General features: G+C 37.4%; 1 protein-coding gene across 1 annotated transcript in view; it reads right to left on the reverse strand.

The window, feature by feature from the left end:
- Positions 1-22,130, reverse strand: part of LOC137941890 (regulator of nonsense transcripts UPF2) — a 30,506-nt gene that overhangs the window by 3,292 nt on the left and 5,084 nt on the right. The window contains exons 3-15 of the mRNA XM_068787501.1: positions 21,218-21,305; positions 20,480-20,682; positions 19,950-20,294; positions 18,169-18,273; positions 17,251-17,378; positions 15,595-15,768; positions 15,284-15,365; positions 12,181-12,462; positions 11,895-12,092; positions 11,655-11,756; positions 10,863-11,114; positions 10,505-10,723; positions 800-970 (exon numbers count right to left, since the gene is read on the reverse strand). Of these exons, the coding sequence (XP_068643602.1) occupies positions 800-970; positions 10,505-10,723; positions 10,863-11,114; positions 11,655-11,756; positions 11,895-12,092; positions 12,181-12,462; positions 15,284-15,365; positions 15,595-15,768; positions 17,251-17,378; positions 18,169-18,273; positions 19,950-20,294; positions 20,480-20,682; positions 21,218-21,305 (2,349 nt within the window). The remainder of the gene's footprint in view (positions 1-799; positions 971-10,504; positions 10,724-10,862; positions 11,115-11,654; positions 11,757-11,894; positions 12,093-12,180; positions 12,463-15,283; positions 15,366-15,594; positions 15,769-17,250; positions 17,379-18,168; positions 18,274-19,949; positions 20,295-20,479; positions 20,683-21,217; positions 21,306-22,130) is intronic.

Consider the following 22,130-nt stretch of genomic DNA (forward strand, 5'->3'; position numbering starts at 1 on the left):
TGTTGTTGTTTTTTTTTTATGAATAGTGCGACAAGTTACTTGTTGTTAAAAGCTTCAATTAGAAAGTATTTTGTAGTGGTAATTTTCTGTTTTAAGTTTGAGTCTTTATTTCCAAATTAGTGTAGCCTAAAGTTAGCAAGTCTTTAGAAACAATTTCCTAGTTTGAATTTCTTTTCCAGCAAGTAAAACTAGATTTAGAAAGTCCAAACTGAAGTTTATTTCTTATTTTAGACAGCATAGGACTTTCCCATTTTGTTAATTGGTATGCCGGTAAAAGGCCCTCATATGCAGCACATATCTTATTCCTTTGCTAATTGGATAAAGTTCTGGTTTTTGTTCTCTGTAGCATAAACTTATCCTAGGTGTTCTTTCTTATCCGTTTTCTATTTTTCTTAACAGCTGCAAAAATCCTACTTTCTGTCCTTCAAGCTTGACCTATTAAACTTGCATTAAGTTTTCTAAGTTGTTGCTGAAATATAGGTTATCCATACTGTAGAAGAAGAATTCAATTTTGTTATTCCTCAAATCTAAACCACCGTGCTGCATCACTATTGCTATTATTTTTTTATTCAACTAACATGGTTGGTTTTTGGGGTTTCCAAACCAGGTGTTTTAAGTAAGCCAAATCTGGGCAAAGACCAGCTCAAGTTTACACCAGTTCAACTGGTGTCTCTCTGGGTTTCCCATAGCTGAAACCAATTATAATCTTTTAAGATAAACCAAAGCATCACATTCAAAGACCTCCCAGTCAAATTTGGGTGAATAAGAAGTTACCAGAACACAAGAATAAACCGCTTACCTCCGGTGTGTCATGGCCAAAAATAAGTATCACATAAAGTGTCTCGAATATCACAGATGATTCAATATGCGCATAGTTGTACAGTTCTCCCAAGAATCGCATGTGTGCAATACGCCTTTGTTGCATCCCATAATCATTCAATTCCAATCCTAGTCTAATCTCCTCCAGAAGCTGAAAAGATAAATATGATAGCTTTTGTGTCAAAACAAGCTAAAACTCTCTCTCAAGTAAATATTTAAATAAATTAGCAAGATGGTTAGCAACAGAGTTTCCAAGCATCTAACAATCAACTGATCAGAGAATAACACGAGTCTCAGCATTCATCACTGTGACCGATGGAGTATGAATGTTCCAAGGTTTTGAAAGCCAAAGCTGAGCTCAACAATACAAGAGGATACGAAAAGGTGCAGAAACTCATTTGAACACTATCCTGGGGTGCATCTGTGAAGGTTTCATTTATCCACTTTTTTTTTTCAAACTGGTCTTTTATCCAGATCTTGCTGAATCTTTTGTCATCCTCTCTTATTTTATAAGAAGAAGTGTTTTTGTTAAGTCATAATTGCCATGCTTAGTTCTGGTCCAAGAAGGTCAGCTTATCTATCATTTTTAGCATGATGTAGTCCTGACTATGCTAGTTAAGTAATAACTTCTTCTTTTTTTGAAAGGAGTTAAGTCATAACAAGCATCCTTTTTTATTTTTTATTTTTATTTTTGTTGAAAGGCCAAGTTGAGGTAAGTATTATCCCTGCACAGTGCAGTTCTCAAATATCTAGACTACACAAAATGGTGAAGTTTTGAATCTTTATTATAGCTGATCCACCATGGCAATTTGACTGAGAATTTCTTCGAATAGACGAACTCATCCAAGCTAGGCAAATTAGTTTCATGCATGTAATCAATCAGGGAATACATTAACCGATATTTTAGCAAAAGATGGGAGATCACATCAACATGTTATCTTTCCATCCTGATGTCGTAATTCTCTTTTTGTTTTAAAGTAATCTTTCATTATATTTTTTTTTAAGAAGAATAAGAAATCTTTCGATATTTATTATTAATAAAAATCCTGCTATTCAAACAAAAAAAAATTACAGCTTTGACATTGCCTTTTACCGTGTGTTGACGTCTAACTTTAGTCAAAATTTAGGATCCTATTATTAATTCTTTCTAGTGACATTAGTTATCTTTAAAAACTAAAAAAAACAAATTGATAGTATTTATCTTTAACATGTGATATCTTGGTTTTGTGGCATTATTTGAGATTTTGAAATCAGCTATGAGAAGCACACAAGTGCCACTAATGTTAAGGGAACAATGGGTTCTTATTAAATGACTGGCCAGCATCTTGAATTGTTGGTAACTAATTTTTTACTAATCTGACAATATGGAAGTTTGACTAGCATCCCAATTCCAAAACATCAAGTTGAACAAAGGTTTTGCGGTGTTTTCTTCAAAATTAGGTGGTTACACTGTTCATATTAATTTGGATTTGGCCAGACAGAAATGGCACAGGAGGAGTCTTATTTTGTGATGGGTATTCTCTGTCATGTTGGGTCCTTCAACTGATATATTATTATTTACATTTCAAGAGAGTACTTGGAGACAGAATGCAGTGACCACTTTTTTCAATATAATTAGATGAACAACAGCAGAAGGATTCAATGCAAGAATTAATATTAATTAATTCCTCATCTAGTTGTTTTAGATTTCAACAGATATTTTTGTCGTCCAAACAATCAGTAAGCCAGGAATTAAGGCAGTAAGCATCCCTAGAAATGAGCAAATACGTACAATAGTATTTTAGTAAAGACAAAAGAGTCAAGAGAGCACAAAGGGGGTGGGCAGAGACAGCCTGGCAGCAGGCCACACTTGTATTCTAGCTCCTTGAGCGACTTGTACCCTATGTTATACCTTAAAATGTTGTAACATCAATGCTCTCCAGCTCATTAATAAAGCACCATCATTTTCAACAAAAAAAAGAGAGAGAGAGCACTGAAAAATCTGATATTTGGGTGAAAAAGAAGAGAAATAAGAGAAGAAAAGCTTGGAGATTAGCAGCAGCTGCTTTGGAGTGTGTGCCTCAAAAAGGATGCCTCCTTTTCTATTAATGAGGGTATTACTGATTTTTTACAGAAAAAACAGAAATACCCTTCAAAACATAAGCTTACATATCTCCTAAAATACACCTCTAAAATGAATGGAAAATGAACCATAGGCATATGAAGACATTGCCTACCTAACAGACATCATATAAAATAAAAACATAATATATGAAATGACCAAAATACCAATGAGTTGATACTTTAACACTCCTCCTGAAGCTGGAGAGTAAATATCAAACAACCTCAGCTGGTCACTGAAGGATACATGTACATATCTTCTCAATGGCTTCATAAACACATCCCCCAACTGGTCTAAAGACTTGTTACCACTTTTCCTTACATCACCACATCTCTAATAAAATGGCAATAAACATCCATATGTTTAGTTCTTTCGTAGAATATAAGGTTGTTTGCAATAAAGATGGCCGCCTTATTATCACACTTCATGACCAGAGGACTTTAGTAAGTGGACCAAATTCAAGAAGAACAAATTTAATCTACATAAGCTCACTAATCTTGTGAGGCATTGCTCGATATTCAACCTTTGCACTAGATCTACCCACAACTATTTGTTTTTTACTTTTCCAGCTTACTAGGTAACCTCCAACAAAACGACAATAACCTGATGTAGATCGTCTATCCATCTTACACCCAACATAATCAGCATCAAAATTTCCAAGTACATCAATCTATGCGTTCTGAGTATACAACAGACCTTTTTCCAGGTGCACCCTTCAAATACTTTAGAATCCGTTGCGCAACTTCTAAATGTGCTTTCTGTAGATTTTCAATGAACTGGTTCACAGTTCCCATAACAAATGACATATCTAGCTTGGTAATTGTAGCGTAAATCAATTTACCTACCAAGCGTCGATATTGAGTTTTGTCCTTGAGAGCAGGACCATCTGTGTCATGAAGATTAAGGTTGACTTCAATGGGAGTATCTACCGGTTTAGCACCCCACAAACCATACTCCTGCAACATATCTAATATATATTTCCTCTAGGAGAGAACAATACCTTGTTTTCTATGGGTAACTTCAATGCCAAGAAAGTACTTGAAGGGACCCAAATCTTTCGTTTGGCAATATGTGACCAAGTACTGTTTAACTTCAGTAATGCCTTCAAGATCATCACCAGAGAGTACAATATCATCTACATAGACCACCAAAACAACTACACCAATATTCCTCTTAAGTATGAACATAGAATAGTCACAATGGCTCTGGTAGAACCCAATACCTTGTTTGCTGCAGGTAACTTCAATGCCAAGAAAGTACTTGAGGGGACCCAAATCTTTCGTCTAGAAATATGTGGCCAAGTACTATTTAACTCCAGCAATGCCTTCAAGATCATCACCAAAGAGTACAATATCATCTACATAGACCACCAAAACAATTACACCAGTCTTCCCCTTAAGTATGAACATAGAATAGTCACAAATGGCTCTAGTGGAACCCAAATTGCATTAGTACAATACTAAATTTCTCAAACCACGCCCTAGGACTCTGTTTAAGTCCATAAATGGCCTTTTGTAGCTTACATGTCAGAGTGGTTCCGTCCACTCTTATCTTGGATAAGTGTGATATGCTTTCCGCACCTAACAGGTTGGCCTTTTCGGTTGTATTGGCTAACCACTTGACATGGTATCAGAGCTGGACAAGCCACGTCCCTCGTTCGAATCCCATGAGAGGCGATAAAGAATGGGCAGGGTAGGTATCAGAGTGGTTCCGTCCACTCTTATCTTGGATAAGTGTGCTATGCTTTTCACACCTAACAGGTCGGCCTTTTCAGTTGTATTGGCTAGCCGCTTGACATGGTAACAGAGTTGGGCACACCACGTCCCGCGTTCCAATCCCATGAGAGGCGGTAGAGAATGGGCGAGGTGGGTGTCAGAGTGGTTCCGTCCACTCTTATCTTGGATAAGTGTGTTATGCTTTCCACACCTAACAGGTCGGCCTTTTCGGTTGTATTGGCTAGCCACTTGACATGGTATCAGAGCTGGGCACGCCACATCCCGCATTCGAATCCCGTGAGAGGCGGTAGAGAATGGGCGGGGTGGGTTTCAAAGTGGTTCCGTCCACTCTTATCTTGGATAAGTGTGTTATGCTTTCCGCACCTAACAAGTCGGCCTTTTCAGTTGTATTGGCTAGCCACTTGACATGGTATCAGAGTTGGGCACGCCACATCCCGCGTTCGAATCCCGTGAGAGGAGGTAGAGAATGGGCAGGGTGGGTGTCAGAGTGGTTCCATCCACTATTATCTTGGATAAGTGTGTTATGCTTTCCGCACCTAACATGTCGGCCTTTTCGGTTGTATTGGCTAGCCACTTGACATTACATACTTTCCATGTCTCCCCCTAAGCAATATACCCAGAAGGTTGTTCCATATAAATTCCTTCATGTAAATCTCCATACAAGAAGGTATTTTTCACATTAAGTTGAAAAAGAGGCCAACATTTATTAACCACTATAGAGATTAAGATACATACCGAAGTAAGTCGGGCTACAGGAGAGAATGTTTCAAACACATCAACACCGAAGGTCTATGTATATCCCTTTGCTACCAATCAGGCCTTGTTAATAGATTCATCGACATTATATTTTATAGTATAAATCCAACTACGCCCCATAATAGTAGCTCCTGTCGGAGGATTACATAGATGCCAAGTTCCCCGAGACAGCATAACACTCATCTCATCATCCATAGCTTGTTTCCACTTTGGAGAACCCAAAGCATCTTGCTTGGAACGGGGTATAGTAGAAGTAGACAAGGACATAGCAAAGGACTTAAAGGGAGGGGACAAAAAGTCAAAAGAAACATATTTAGAGATAGGATGAGAAGTGCAAAACTGTTTACCTTTCCGTAGACCAAATCTGATAGAACAGAACCTACAGGCAAAGAGGAAGACGGCGGGGCATGAGAAGGTAAATTTGTAGGCTTATCTGTTGGAGGCACTGTAGTAGCACGAAGACGGCGGCTACAGACACAAAGAGGTGGAGAGGAACCTGATGGAATTGGGAGATCCAGAACAAACCTTGGAAGTGGACTATCTGAAGAAGACTCGGAAAAAACAAGAATCTCACTAGAAGACTCAAAATAAGGGGTATGCTCAAAGAAGGTCACATCAACTGACACATATTTTTTGGTGAACAGGGTCATAGCATTTGTACCTTTTTTGTCGGCGAGAGTACCCTAGAAAGACACATTTGATTGACCGAGGTGACAACTTATCAACTAAAGCTCCAAATATATAGAAAAAACAAGTACAACCAAAAACACGAGGTACCACTTCAAATAGTTTACAATGTAGTTTTAAAACTTGGAAAGGAACCTAACCATTCAAAACAAAGGAGGGTATGCGATTAATTAAGAAACAAGAAGTTAAAACAACATCCCCCCAAAATGACTTAGGAACGTTCATGTGTAGTAATTGTGTATGAGTAACCTCAAGAAGATGTATGTTTTTATGTTCTGCCACCCCATTTTGTTGAGAAGTATAAGGACCAAGACGTTTGATGGGTAATACAATGGGAGGCACAAAATATCAAAAACTTATGATTAAGATATTCTAACCATTATTAGTACAAAGCACATGAACACAAGCACCAAATTGATTTTTAATTTGACAAAAAAAATTCATGAATACATCAAAGACTTCAGATTTCTCCAGTAGGAGGTACACCCAAGTTATTCGAGTAAAACCATCAATAAATGACACAAAATACTTAAAACCAAATGGATTAGAAATCCAACATAGCCCCATACATCAGAATGAATTAACTCAAACAATTTGGTGCTACGACTAGAACTAACTAGGAAACTGGACCGATGATGCTTTCCCAACTAACACGACTCGCAATCAAATGAGATATTTGCTGGCAATGAAGGAAAAAAACCGACGCAACTTAACTAGTGACGGATGTCCCAAGCGTAGATGCAATAAGTAGGATAAATCTTTAGTAGAGAGTGTCATAGCTAGAGAAACAGATACATCATCCAGCATCTAGAGTTCTCCCTTCTCATTTTCGTAACCAATCATCTTCTTCGTCTGCAAGTCCCGGAAAACACAAGTACTAGGATAAAAAGTTACATAATACTTTAAAGATTTAGTAATGCGACCCACAGACAAGAGATATTTGTAGAGTAGTGTGAACAGTACCCTCCCCCTGAATGGGAGAGGTGGACCCATCAACCATAGTAACTCCACGATATGAAGAAGACAGATTAATAGACTGAAACAAGGAAAACATACTTGACATATGGGTAGAGGCTCCTCAATCAATTATCCAGGAGGGAGAGTGGGACATATTCGATGCAGTCATACTTGCGCTCACCATTGTGGCACTTGCTGAGGATGAAGGATGAGTGTCTACAATCGGAGAAGTAACAGATGATGCAGTCAATTGGCCTAGTTGTTGTACTAACAGTTGAATTTCTTCGTAAGCACCAGTGTGAGAAGAGGTGTCTTGTTCTCTAACTATAAAGTTGGCCCAGGCAAGTTTACCAAATTTCTCCCAACATTTTTCAGAAATATGTTTTGACCTACCACAGTGAACACATTTTTTATCCCCCCCTATCATTCTGACCACGACCACGGGTAGAGAAGGAGCAACCTCTACTACATCTATTATTACCACCATGAAACTGACCATCAAATCTGCCAATAGAGGGCAAGAGGTTAAGAGCAACTGCATCTGAGAAACTTCCACCTGAGTCATTTTTACTCACTACTGCACCTTCGACCTGAATAACCCTATTAAATGTCTGCTCTAGGGTGGTCACATCCTCATTGGCCAATAACTGAGCTCAAATGGCATCATACTCGGAGCCCACACCATCTAAAAACCGAGCCACTTGAATCTGATTTTCTTTCTTACGAATATCTTTAACATTCGCAATAAATGGATGGAATGTGCTGATTTCTTTTGTACTCCCCTCTCATCTCAGTGAAGCAACCTGTTAGCGATCTACTGCCACACTTCATGTTAACCAACCAGGTCATCACTAAATTGTTTTCAGCCACCCAATCCCCAATAATAGGTATAAGGGGATCATCTGTTATGTATTTGGCCATCCTTTTGACCCTCAAATACATGAAAACTGAATGTGACTAGTTGACATAATTCGAACTATTCAATCAGATCGTAGTTATTTGAATAGGCTGAGAGAATTTCACATCGGAGACCTCATTTGGTCCTCTGGACAGGAACTTGCATACTGGATTCAGCCGTTATACAAACTACCACAATTCAGCGCAACAATGCGTCAATGAATCAACTGGGAACCTTTTCCCCAAAATTTATGCATGTGCAGCCAAGTGGGTCCCACAATTGAACCGATTAGGGTAATTCAGCAGTAATCCCAACCAATTTCCAATGAATAACAATCACTTTCAGCAATCAAGACCAGGAATTGAAGAATAAACAACTCAATTGCGTGAAATTTGGGTGACACATGCAGTATTGAAGGAATTTCTCAAATTGGGATCATTAAATGACTCAAAACCCCAATAATCTTTCAACAAGGAGTAGTTGAAGGAATTTCTCAAATTGGGATCATTAAATGACTCAAAACCCCAATAATCTTTCAACAAGGAGTAGTTGAAGGAATTTCTCAAATTGGGATCATTAAATGACTCAAAACCCCAATAATCTTTCAACAAGGAGTAGTTGAAGGAATTTCTCAAATTGGGATCATTAAATGACTCAAAACCCCAATAATCTTTCAACAAGGAGTAGTAGCCAAGAGCCAAGAAGCTACGGCAGGCAGAAAAAGGGAAAAAATGAAGTTTTTACCCTACCAATCCATAAATCTGGGAAGATCCTCCAAAAGGGTTACTGAAGATTGAGAGAAGAACCACAAAAAATGAGAGAAATATGCCCAAAAAGTGTTTAACCTTGCTCTGATAGCATGAAAATTTTGATATTTGGGTGAAAAAGATGAGAAATAAGAGAAAAAAGCTTGGAGAGGAGCAGCAGCTGCTGCCTTGGAGTGTGTCTAAAAAAGGACGCCCCCTTTTCTTTTAATCAGGGTTTTAAGTGATTTTATATAAAAAAACAAAAATGCCCTCCAAAACATAAACTTTTACATATCTCCTAAAATACACCTCTAAATGAAAGAAAATTGAACCATAGGCATATGAAGACATTGCCTACCTAACAGACATCATATAAGATAAAAACATAATATATAAAATAACCAAAATGCCCCATGAGTTGATATTTTAACAAGCACAAATTGGGACATATTGATTACATGATGATACATAATCATACAACTTTAAATCACCAAAAAGACAAGGATAAAACAAAACCAACCAATACATTGTCAACCAAAAGGTAGAGTGCTCTCACAACAAGGTACTGTTGGGAGATTGCCACTTAGCAAAGTAACCAGCAAGATGGTTAGCACACCTAGACACCCGCATAAACAAATCTCCAAAAAGATCCCCAATTTCCTTGAAAAATGAGAGAATCTACCATGGTAGGGGTTTCTCCTTCAACCTCCAGCTGATAACAGCTACTGACTCAGCTTCAATGACATCAAGATCTGAGAAAGTGCTCATCTACAGATACACTAAAAACCAAAAGGAGGGCCTATATCTGCACCTCAATTGAGTCAAATCAACCAAAGAGGGTACAGTAAACATATCAAATACTTCCCTCACAGACCCTGACCACTCCACCCCCACCCCCACCACCAAAGTTAGATATTTATTGCCTCAAACATGCAGCTGAGGTTCCTTACTGTAAATGTTTGGTCTCAGGCCAGTCTATAAAATCACAGAAGAACACATAAATTGGGGGTTCCCTTACCTATACATCTGTTGCGAATTTAACATGTGCTCCATCTTACCTGGAACTCAGCTTGCTATTAACCAAAGGCTGCTGTCTACATGGATTTTCATAAGCTGAGGCTCTGGCAGATAAAAAGTATAAAGAGAGCCAGCAATTTTATTTGGAGCTTATATTTCGCAGCTACTACCCTACAACACAACACTTTGCTGCTCAGCAGCTTATATTTGTTTCTGTTGTCCATCTTACCTGGAACTCAGCTTGCTATTAATTACCAAAGGCTGCTGTCTAAATGGGTTTTCATAAGCTGAGGCTCTGCTTGATGAAAAGTATAAACAGAGCCAACAATTTTATTTGGAGCTTATATTTCGCAGCTACTACCCTACAACACAACACTTTGCTGCTCAGCAGCTTATATTTGTTCCTGTTGTCCTTCCAACTCAAGCTGATGAGTTACATTTTTTTCCTAACTTTTTCTTTGTTTTTCGTCTTTTGAATGTTAATTATGTGCTCACAGACGCACTACACCCCTTACCCTGGTGAGACTTGAAACCCCGCAAGGCCCAATCCTATCTTTCAATACAAAATTTCATTCAGTATTCAAGAAAGAAATACATTAGGAAATTTGATCACATAACAACAAGCATCAAACATCAGATCTCCTATAATCATTAAAAACTTTCAAAACATTTTACAGCATGTTCTTTTTCAAGTGAATAAGCCACATAATAAATAATTTAATCTCCCAAACAATCTCCAACCAATACACAATCACATGAAACCATGGAAGAAAAAACTACAACGAACCTCATCTACAACTGCAACTGCAAAGTCATCATGATAGCGACTCAAACCAGCAGTGAGTGATGCAATTAAGTGAACTTGACTGTACTTCCCCTTGTGAACTTTCATGAAACTTTTTAAAATATAGGGTTCACATTCATCCCAAGGTAATTTACGCAGCTGGCGCAGAACATGCTCAATGGAGGACTTATCCAGGTCTGAGAAAAGTAATTTTCTGATATACTGCAGATTATTTGAAGACAGTGAGAATTAGAGAGAGAAAAAGTCACTGATACTCAGAAGATTACAAAATAAAAAACACAAATTCTTTCAACAATTTAACTCCATGACCTCAATGAAAATCAAAAGTTGTTTTACTGACCTGATGTAATGGCGGCCGGACTTTACAAACTCTGGCAGATCTTTCAGGTGGTTTGCACAAGTAATAAGCATTTTCAACAAGAGTACTATGCCGAGAATCCAAATTTTTTACATTTTTCAACCGCATCAAAATCTCTAACATGTTTGCCATTCGAATTGTAGTTTCAGGAGATCGATATAGGAAACGACCACATGTTTCCAAGAGGTTGCAAGCAACATCAATGTTGTGATGAGTGAAATCATCCAAACAAGCCTACATAAAGGATTCCAGTGATACCAAAATTGCTATTAGACAAATTAAATTACAGACACCTGGTAACTAAAATAAATACAAGTCTGGAACCATTTCATAAACTATGGAAACAGAAGAACACAAATTAATTGCAAATTGTAGTCAACTTTCCATGGCCTCTAATAATAATATAGCATGACAAGGCCACATTTTTTTGCAAATGGAAGATGCTGCAATTGATTGGTTTGCAAGCCTCTTGATGTTGGAAAGCCACATGCTAAAAAGGACAGAAAAATCGGTTAGTTGGCTCTGACTACTGTCATCGTGATCAACAAACACTCCTTATATCCCGGGGTCTTCCTTTATACTTTCCCAATATCCATGTCTGGATATTTTCTCTTACTTTTCAAATGCAAGATAGCAAATCTCTCCAACAATATAGAATTCAAATGGGCAATTGGCCCTCTGCATCACTTATGCAAGAAGAAAAAGGTATGCATAGCTGAAATGCATACCACAAAATGACAATTGGATATCTAGAGTTGAACGAGATAACCTCACCTTCAAACAAGTAAAGACAAGTCCAGCAGGAGCAATTTTAAATTTGCAAAGCTCTCCTATGAACCTTATGTTCCTTATCTTCGTCTCAATGTTCATTTGGTCCTAAAGAATGTTATAGAAACATTAGATGAAAAGGAAAAGAGAAGAGAAATATCAACAAAGCAAATCTTGACATAGTATATACAGGACCTGACACAATAGGACCAAGTTTATGGCAGTGTATAAAATAGTCTAACTTACCTTTTTATTTATCAAAAAGTTGAACTCCTCCTCCAACATTTGCAAAAGCATCAAAGAGACATCTTTCATGCACGTTGACAATGTTGCTACCATACGAGAATAGTATGGAAGGAGCTCCAAAGAAGTCCTAGGAACATTAAACAAAGCCCGTACAAGCTTTTTCCGGTTTGATTTTGAATTCAAGTAACAAAACTCCACCTGAAATGATAAATCTCATAAATTTCCCATACCAACAATAATAAACATTAAAGAGTTCAAAAGGAAAGATTAAGCTATTGATGATTACAGTCAATTGGTCAATAAGATCACGGCTCACACAGCCAGGGAGCCTCTGCAACAGACCATCTAAATTTGATCCTTCATGACCTTTCAACTTCTCCTTCTCCACTTCTCCTTTTCTCTCACCATCTTTGTCCTTCCCTCTATCCGATTCTTTTATTTTTTCCTTATCTTTGTCCTCCTTGTCCTTGCCTTTGTCCTCACCTTTTCCATCTAGTGCCTCAGAATCTAAAGAGGTCTCTCCACTTTCTTGTCCCACGACATGACCCTGGTCCTCTGTAATTGGTTCCTTGAACCAAAAATTATCTCAAGTCAACAGAGAAAATTGAATCCCAAAAAGTGAGAGACAGGTGCATTCACCATAATGACACAGCAGCATAAACACTATGACACATAAAAAGCAACCAGTACAAATATCACTTAAATGCTTTAACATATCTTCAGAAAGTACAAGTATCTGAATAACATAAGCCATCTGAAGTTTTACACAAGAACTGCCAAGTATTAGAGTGTCTCATTATTGTGTTTTAAGATTAAGCAGTAAAATTTCTGATTCAATTAATAGGTTTTTTAGTCACCGCAATATATTAACTAAATAATAAAAGTAGGGGATTGCTCAATATTAACTATGTCTTTCCCTCTCTTATTCTGAGCTGATGTTTCACCCCTCCATCCTCTTCCTCACTTTGAGAATATGCAACAGTGAACCATATTGGCAGTCGTACCTTGGTGTATCTGGAATGAAAGGAACAACTGAATCTTCAATGGCAAAACTGACTCAGTTACACAAGTATTTGATCAGGTTCCTCATACCACTGTCTCTTGCCTTTTCGCAAGAAAAAAACTTTTAGCAATTCCAACGGAAAAGTTAAATCAGTTACTTAGTATTTGATCGGGTTACTTGTTCTACTCTCTTGCCTTCTCACAAGAAAAAAAAATTCACAATTTCAATGGCAAAGCTGAATCAGTTACATAAGTATTTGATCAGGATATTTGTACCACTCTCTCTTGCCTTCTCACAAGAAAGAATTTTCTCTTACCATTTCAGGGATATTGGTCTATGATTGCTCCTGCCTTCTCACAAGAAAGAATTTTCTCATGCCATATTAGGGATATTGGGCTATGATTGCTACTCTCAGATCAGTAAAAGCGGTTGCTCTTATGCAATGGATTCCCCTCCGCTAGAAAAAGTTGAGCTCAATTTTGATGGTAGTGCTCATGACGATCTAGGACCCGCAGGATATGGTGGCATTTTCCAAGGCTACAAGAAACAAAATTATCTCTTATGCTAGCCCTACTGGCTTCTCTAACTCTATTTCAGCGGAGACAAATGGCCTCCTTCATGGTATGCACATTGTCAAAGATCATTTTGAGACAGCCTCTTATTGTGGAGGACATTCTTTGCTTTAATATTGTTGTGCAAGACTAATGCTGATCCTCCTTGGTGACTTTCACATCAAATAGAGGAGATTATTGATTTGGCCCCAGGCAGCCTATACCCTTATATTTGGTTTCAGTTTCTTCTCTTTTAATCAATTCCCTAGTGCAAGACTAGCGAGGCCTTTTTAGGTCCCATCAGCACCGCTGTCACATGAAACATTTGGAATGAGCACAATAGAAGGGTTTCCAAAGGTAAAAATCAATTTTGGGAAGAATTATTCAGAAGACAATGCACTGCATTTCTTTTTGGGCAAGCAAATTAAAGGAAATTTCCCTCTTCCCAGCTCTATCATTAGGAGAAATTGGAGATCAATGGCCATATCAAATGATTCAGCGAATTGTTTGGCCCTCCACTGAAGCTCAACTTTGATGGCATCTCTACCGGGGGGGGTGAACTGGCGCTTGTAGGAGATGGAGGATCACCAGGATCTTAGATTGGGACAATGCTTCTTGTTTTAACTGTGCCCTTGGAGCAATGTGAGTCCCTAGTGGCAGAGCTGACGGCTTCGCTAGGGCCTCAGGCTCTATTTCAAGAGGCTTGCAGCCACCCTTAGTTGTTAAGAGAGGTTCTACTTCAATTATCTCTTGGACTTCTAGGAAGAAGCGCCCTCTACAGTGTTCCATGGAGTATTTTGACGAAATTGAGGAGATCAATAATACATCCAGGTCCATCAGTTGGCAGCATGTCCATCTAAAAGCCCCCTCTAGGGTGTTTCATGGCGTATTTTGATGAAATCGAGGAAATCAGTAATAAATCCAGGTCCACCAGTCAGCAGCAAGTTCATAGAGGCACCAACCGAATAGCTAACAGTTTAGCAGCCGAGGGAGTCACCCACCAGCAGTTCATTTCCCTCCCCTTATTATTTCCTGTTCTCTATTTTTTTACACTCAACTCTTTTGTTTCTTTGGTTGTATTAGTTCTGGTGCGTACTCTGCTTTTCTGTTTTCCCTACCCTTTTTTTATTTGGTAATCAGGTTTTCAGTTGTGATTTTCTTCTTTTAGTTTGTCTTTTTTGAAGTTGTAATTCCGTAATATTTTATTCCCTTTCATATTGGGGGGGACTAACTATTGTATTACCCTCTTCTTCAATGAATTCCTCACACACCTTTTCGAAAAACACAAAAGGCTTCTGATTCTCTCTTTTCTTCTCTTTCTTCATGTCCATTCTTTTCTTCTTAATTCTCCTTCTACAAGAACACACAAGGCACAAGATTGCAATGAACACAAAATGCTGGTTCATATCTCCTAATAATGCAAGCAAATATTAAATAATGTCAGCAGATTCTCCTTTCAAGTATGGATAATCATCATCAGCATCAGCAGCAGCAGCAGCAACAGAGACCCATCCTCTGTTGTTGCCTACTCAATCATCTAAAGATATAACACTTATAAACCTGGTAAACAGGAAGATAAACACAGAAAAAAATATTATTCAGTTGTCATGGTATCCTTTCCAAGTAGCCAAAAAAAAAAAAAAAAATCCTTGTTCAGAAAAATATTTGAAAAAAGTAATATTTGTGAAAGAGAGGCTCATAGTTTGAGGTGAAAGATATGTTCATCAAAAAACCTTCTGAATAAACATCCTAGAATCAACAAAAATAACATCAGCAAACATTCGCTACATATATTTCATTTGGTCCTGCACCCATTGTAAGCTGTATATCCTTACAGGTTGCTGCTCCGATGCCTTGGTTGATGGGTCGGTGGTCTTGGGCTCTACTTCACCCAATAGTACAGCTGGAACAAATGCCCTGGACATCAGCAATTTGCATAACTTAGTTAACATAAAAAATGAGGTTCTATGGGTTTTTTTTTTTTTTCTTTAAGGTCAACTTCAACATTCTTTTCACAATAATTTACACATTGACACTTTGGACATGCAAATCAATTGGCAAAAAAGTAAAAGTAGTTCCAGATTACCAAGAAATAACAACAACTAATGCGAAAAAAGAAACATCTGCAAATTGCAAGAAAACAAACCTGAGATCAGGTAAGCATTCATAGAAGGACCTCGTATCTTCATCATCCCAAACAGGTTCAAGAGAGGAAGATTCTTTCCCAGCACTTGCAAAGGAGGTATCTTCTCCTGTTGCAACCCTTGTGTGACCGTCTTCTGGCATTACAGGAGGCTGCATATCAATTGCTTCAGCCAAACTGCAAAGAGAATGACATAATGAAAAAGCATGTCAACAAGATAATAAATAGACTTATACAGAAGCAACTAAAGTAAAGAACAGAGCAATGAGTGCATTTTAGGAAACAAAATCATTCCAGATTTCCTTTTCCACTATCAGACTGGTCTTCCTAAAAGAATACAATGAAAAAATAGTTTTACTATTTAAAGAAACTAAAAAAATAATTTCTTCCAAAACCCTCCATTGTTGAGTACATCCGAAATTATGGGGAAAAATGGCCACAGCATACTTTCCTCATGTAAATTCCCTTCGTTTGTAACGAATATGATCTCAATGCAAGGACCCAACATGATGAAGAGAACAAAGAAGATGAAATAAGAACCCCATGCAGCATTTTAGTCAGGTAAGATCCAGGTAAAGATGAACAATACAATCACATACTCTTGCAAAAAATATAAATTATAAATTATTTCATGTACAATTTGAAGTTGGGACTTAATAAGTCAGTCAAACTTTCATACTCTGATATAAATCAAAATCATTTACCAACATTTCATGACACTTAGCTGAAATTCAGCAGCTTTTGTTTGATTTAGTCTCTTGTTGGACTCGTGTACCGATGTCAGCCAATAGTTTAGCTGACTCTTTAGCTAGAGAGGGAATCTCTCTTCAATCCCTTATTGTAAGGGGCCCTCCTTGATTTATTGCTGCCTTTACCTTCCTAATACAATTGCGCCTTTCTCCAAAAAAAAAATAAAAAAAAATCATGACACTGACCAGTATTTAGGAAGAACCTACTGTTCCCTTAATACTAGAGTCATTTGAGTGCTTCTCTTAGCTCATAACAATGTCTAAAACAATGCCTCAAAATCATTTTTTTTCATACCAGTGACAAAGTGCATTCCATTAAAGCGAGATCTAGAAAAAAGTCGAAGCTTGGACAGAACATGACAAAGATACAATAGTCACAGAGATTTCAAGGAATACAGAAAATTATAAACCAATCAAATAGGGAGAGGGTTGCCGACAAAATCAAGTCATCAGGTTATGTTATAGAAAATAGTATCAATTAGTTTTTAAAAATGAGTCCCAGGCTCTTGAAAGAATAAGTAAGAGGACCTTAAACTCTGACTAAAGACAAGTAAGATATAAACCCACAGTAAAAGGCATTGTCAAAAGCAATAATATACATTGAAAACTTCACCAGCTTCATGTACACTAAATATTTTACAAACAGTGACAATTAACAATCACAACTCAATGTTTCTGAAAACATAAATCTGGCTAATGGAACAAGCACATGTTAGAAAAAAAAGGGAGAATGAGGATACATAGAGTTGAATGCAGCATAGTAGGAAAAGACCCAGATGAATGTGATAACAATAAGCTATCCATCTTGGACTGGTAATAAGAAAGCTCATTGTCAAACACAACCTCATTATGGAAAAAGAGAGCCAAGATTCAGTAAGATTTGGGAAAAAGTGCTAGCTAAGAAACCTACGAAGAGACACCCCGGAATAAGTGGTCAAATGATTTCCGCAGCTTTTCATATGCATTCACATTTTCATCGCTGAGCTCCCCTTTGGCATTCAAAACCTTTGAATTTTCATGTTCCATATGTCGTAGTGACTGTACAGAAAAAATTACAATACTTGTCAGTGTTTATGATAAATTGACTGGTACATAATGGTGCAAGTAAGAAACTAGTGAATTCAGATTGATACAGACTATAGGATGCCGGAGTTAATCACACCATGGCCAAATATTGCTCTCTACAAATCCAACAGGTACAAGTGTTCAGTATTGCAGAGAATTTGTTTTTACTTTTTTTCTTTTATTTTTACCAAGTGAGAAGTGGCAGTCATAGAAACAAAGATCGGGTATTCCTAGGAGAAATTTCTTCCAATTGAACATCATATATGCAAAACGAAGTGGTGCGAGACTGGTCAGGTTGAGTACTTCTTCAGGCTAAGTACAAAAAACACAGCATTGTCCTGCTCACAATAAAGGAACTTCCCCCAATTACACCCCCACCTGCTTTCAGCTACTTCCTATTTATTTTTCCTCGTACAGATAGTTTTGCAAAACTCTTTTTTCTGCTTCCTGCATGTAGGAACGATGACCCTTTTAAGCCATTTCATGTTACAACACCAAAACCCCGCCCAGTTCTGCTATCTTTTTTACGTTCTCATATGGCAGGAAGTTTTTGCCAAAAACCTGCCCCAGCTCCATTAGGTGCAAGCTGAAAGATATTCCCATTTAAGTCATTCCAATGCACACCCTCTTGGATGTACGATCCAAATTCAGCTCGGTAGTTGACAATTATGAGGCTTCAGGACAAAATGAACTACATTTGATTGACCTATGTAACAATCTTAAGAAAGACACAGCATAGTGAATAAGGGAAAGTTGGACTTACCGTATGCTCAGTTTGGAGTAGATCAGCAGATGCTTCATAATAAGTTTGAATCATCTTTTTAAAACTTTTTTTCTGCTCAGCCGTGATATTAAGTCCATTGAAAAACTACAAAGAATTTCAGCACTAAAGTCAAAACTTAAATAAGTCACAGGAAAAATACATCTAAAGACCACATAAAAGAAGTAGAAAATCCCAGCAAAGGAAAGAACTATCAGCTAATGCATCCAAATAAACCAAGGTTCCCATTGCCAATTATAACGATCTTAAAAAACAAAATAAGAAACAAAACAACAACAAATTAAATTAAAAAATAAAAGGACAAAAGCAGAGAATGAATGAAAAAATTTCTGATATAACAACACAACTTTTTAAAATTGTAACATTACAGATTCTAAGAACGCTACCCTGCTTGATATACTGCATTATTTACTATCTTATAGCTTATACCTCTACAAGCAAAATGTTTTCCATGAGACCAGAAAAATAAATAAATAAATAAATAAAGACAGAGAAAGAGAGCACTTCAAAATAAAGGAACAAGAAATACAAATTGATTTTTTAAGATTTCTTTTGGAAAGACAAGAAATGCAAATTATATAAATTACAAGAAGAGGAAACAGATGTACTTCAATGAGCCCACTATTGGACAAGATCAGCTTAGCTCAACTAAAGTCTTAAGGTTTTTTTTTTTAAATGAACTAAAGTCCTAAGGTCACTGCATGCAGTGTCCTTTCCTAGATATCTTTCCATATGTTATTTTTAGTGTGAAGAGAAAATGAGACCCTATTCTATCCTATGCAGGGCCGGTGGGTATTGCTGATTCAAATACTGCTGAAGTGAGTGCTCTTCTATTCGGCCTCCAAATCTTTAAAGAGCGGCTTCATGGCAAGTTGTTTATCGAAGGAGACTCAAAGACTATCATTAGCTGGTGTTCAAAAGATAGCTCCCCTCCTTGGTGCCACTGGCCAATCACTGATTGTATTACTGATATTGTGTCATCCATTCATTGTAATTAGAACCTCGTTCCTAGATCAGCCAATTTTTTGGTTGATAAATTGACAAAATTCGAAACCTCCCAACAATCTCTCATTGTTTGGAAAGGTTTCCCCTCTTGTAATCTGCTCATTTGAGCTCTCTTAAAAAAACTCAGCATCATTTAAAAAAAAAAGTGTGAACAGATAATCACATCAGTTACAATACACAAACTGCTTATTGCAAGTATACATCAAGCAATAGTCAAGTAATTAAAGTTTCTGAAGAACAGTCCAATTGTCTTAATGTTAATATTGCAAATATGAAGTTGTGGTAGTGCTCAAAGTCACATGCAAGATTTGGAACTTGTTGCATTTGCTCATATCCAAACCACCAAGCAGTAGCTTCCAAAGCTTGATTTGCCTCATATTTTTTTTTAAAATGGAATGGTACCTCATTGCTAAGTTATTAAACACTTTATATGCTTTCAATTGCTTTGCTTCACACCTCCAATAATTTAATTTCACCTTCAACTTAGTTACCTGACCCAGCTAACCGAAAACTGACTAGTCAACTTCCAGAAACCTCTTATCCATTCCTCATCCTAATCCCATATATGAGAGCTACAATGAAATTCAGGATTTTACACAGCATGAAAAGAATTTTACACAATTACACATAAATTAGATAAGAAAAATAACACAAGCATAGACATCTGCTCAGTATAAAACTACACCTCAACAATATTGCCTCCCAATGAGAAGAACACAGAAAAATAGCTGGTTAATTACTTTACATGACTATTTTACCTCTTCATGAATTCCTTGTTCTGACAGAGAAAGTCCCAGGAAGACTCTTCCTTGGCGAGCAAAACTAGAAAGGAGAGATAAATTCATCTGAGTTGTATCTCTGTCCTTTAAATGCTCTAAGCTTGTAAGATCCTTTATGATGTTCACAAAAACATTGGCATCCTCTATAACTCCAACAAAATGGAGCTCCATTAGGAATTTCAGAGTGCTGCGCTTTTTCATTGCCTTCATGCTCCGATCTACATCGGAATCATCTCCAGACTTCCCAGGTATAAACACTTTCAACAGCCCCTGAATTAGACTAGGTGAGAAGTCCTTGTACCTTTGATGAAGCAAAGAGCATATCTGCATCATAGCGAAAATTAATAAACAGAGCCAAACAACAGGATCACAAAAAATAGAACTAGGTGACCATAACTTGGGAAAGTGTGCACAAAAGTTCCATATACAGAACAAGTTCAAGAGAAAATGAACAACTATGAAGCAATTAAGTTATTCTATCTACATGTACAAGGATATCTACAGAACACCTGAACAGCAGCTTGTATGTCTGATGACCTAAGCTTTGCATCACAGATAGCAGTCACGGCTTCACTAACAAATTTGCTTAAGTTGACATTCCGTAGATCTTCCATGAGTCCTTCGCGCTGTTCTTCATTTATCTGCCTAAGTTTTTTAATGACAGCTGTATTGCGCTTAATACTGGAGTCCAGTGTCCTCAGAAACCCTGAATCTGTAAGCAAGATGAATTTTATTTAAACTTCAATGCTGCTCCAAGCCACCTGGATGCCTTTTTCATGTTTTATTCAAGTACATCAACAAAAGGGCCCAACAGAATATTGGAACCAACTGATTGATACAAAGATAGAGCACACAATAAGCATTAAAAAAAAGAATTATGATGAACAACTTTAGATAAAGTAATAAATACCAGACAAACTTAAACATTAAAATATTCTCCTTCAAGGATAAGCAGCTATTCAAAACAACAATTAGAAGTCGATCGAGCCATGAGATCAATGTGTCACATGGAGAGTTTTTGGTGTATGGTTTTGGTTTCAAGTCTCACCAGGCGTAATGGGTGTGCTATGTGTGAAATTAACATTTAAAAAATACATAAATAAGTAACTTAGTGCTTCTTCACAATATATAATTCCACAAATTTAATTAATGCATTTTTTAGTGAGAGTGAGTGCATGTACGGTACAACTTTACCTTCACAAAATAGATGAATACAACCAAAACAAGTTACCACACTATTTGCTAACCTGGCCTTTCAGGATTCAAGTTACTTTGGCGTAGAGCAATTTTTGCCTCAATTGATTTTTTGTGCTCCTCAAGACGTGCAACAGTTTCCTGCAAAGCAACAGAATTTCTCATGTTACGAGCTTTATAGTATTAAAGGTGAAAAAATTTATTATCATGAGATAGGAAGAGAAAAGTAGAGCCCAGATGTTCCATCTCTAGCTAATTTGTCAGCTGCTGCATTAGCTGCATATTATAAGTTATCAATAAGAATAGAATTACTTCATTATGGGTTGTTAGCTGCATTATGAGTTGTTAGCCACGGTCTCTTCGGCAAGGAGGACTAACCGAGTCGGATAGAGTCTCCATTACTGATGCTTTAATTAACTTCTATGCAGTGCTGTACTCAACAGAATGTCATTGCAGACCAAAGCTCCAACACATTTGGATGTCATCTATCTCTCCCTTAGTTGCCTCGCTGCTTGAGTTACCTTTCTCTGCCAAAGAGATGGAGATCACAGTGCTGGGTATGCCATGTGATCGAGCTCCTAGGCTAGATGGTTACAATGGAGAGTTCTTCAGAAGAAGTTTGTCAATTATCAAGAAGGATATCCTTGCCCTAGTTCATGACTTTTATCAAAGGGGCATATCATATAGAAGTATGGGTATTTCCTTCATCGCACTCACTCCCAAGAAAGCAGACATGGATGGCCCTACTAATTACCACCATATTAGTCTTGTTTCCATTTCTTATAAGATCATTACACATCATCTAGCTCATCTGCTCAAGGTGGTTCTACCAATGACTATCCACAGGGGACAAAGTGCTTTTGTGTAGAGGAGAAGCATTCTTGACTCAATTATGGCTGCCCACGAGATCCTAGATTACTTCAAGAGATCAGGTTTGCCAAGATTTGCCCTAAAACTTGACCTCGC

Source organism: Aristolochia californica, unplaced genomic scaffold, assembly GCF_029961685.1.
Source record: "Aristolochia californica isolate CCGP_79_NKW_82.1479 unplaced genomic scaffold, dmAriCali1.0.hap1 SCAF_9, whole genome shotgun sequence".
NCBI lineage: Eukaryota > Viridiplantae > Streptophyta > Magnoliopsida > Piperales > Aristolochiaceae > Aristolochia > Aristolochia californica.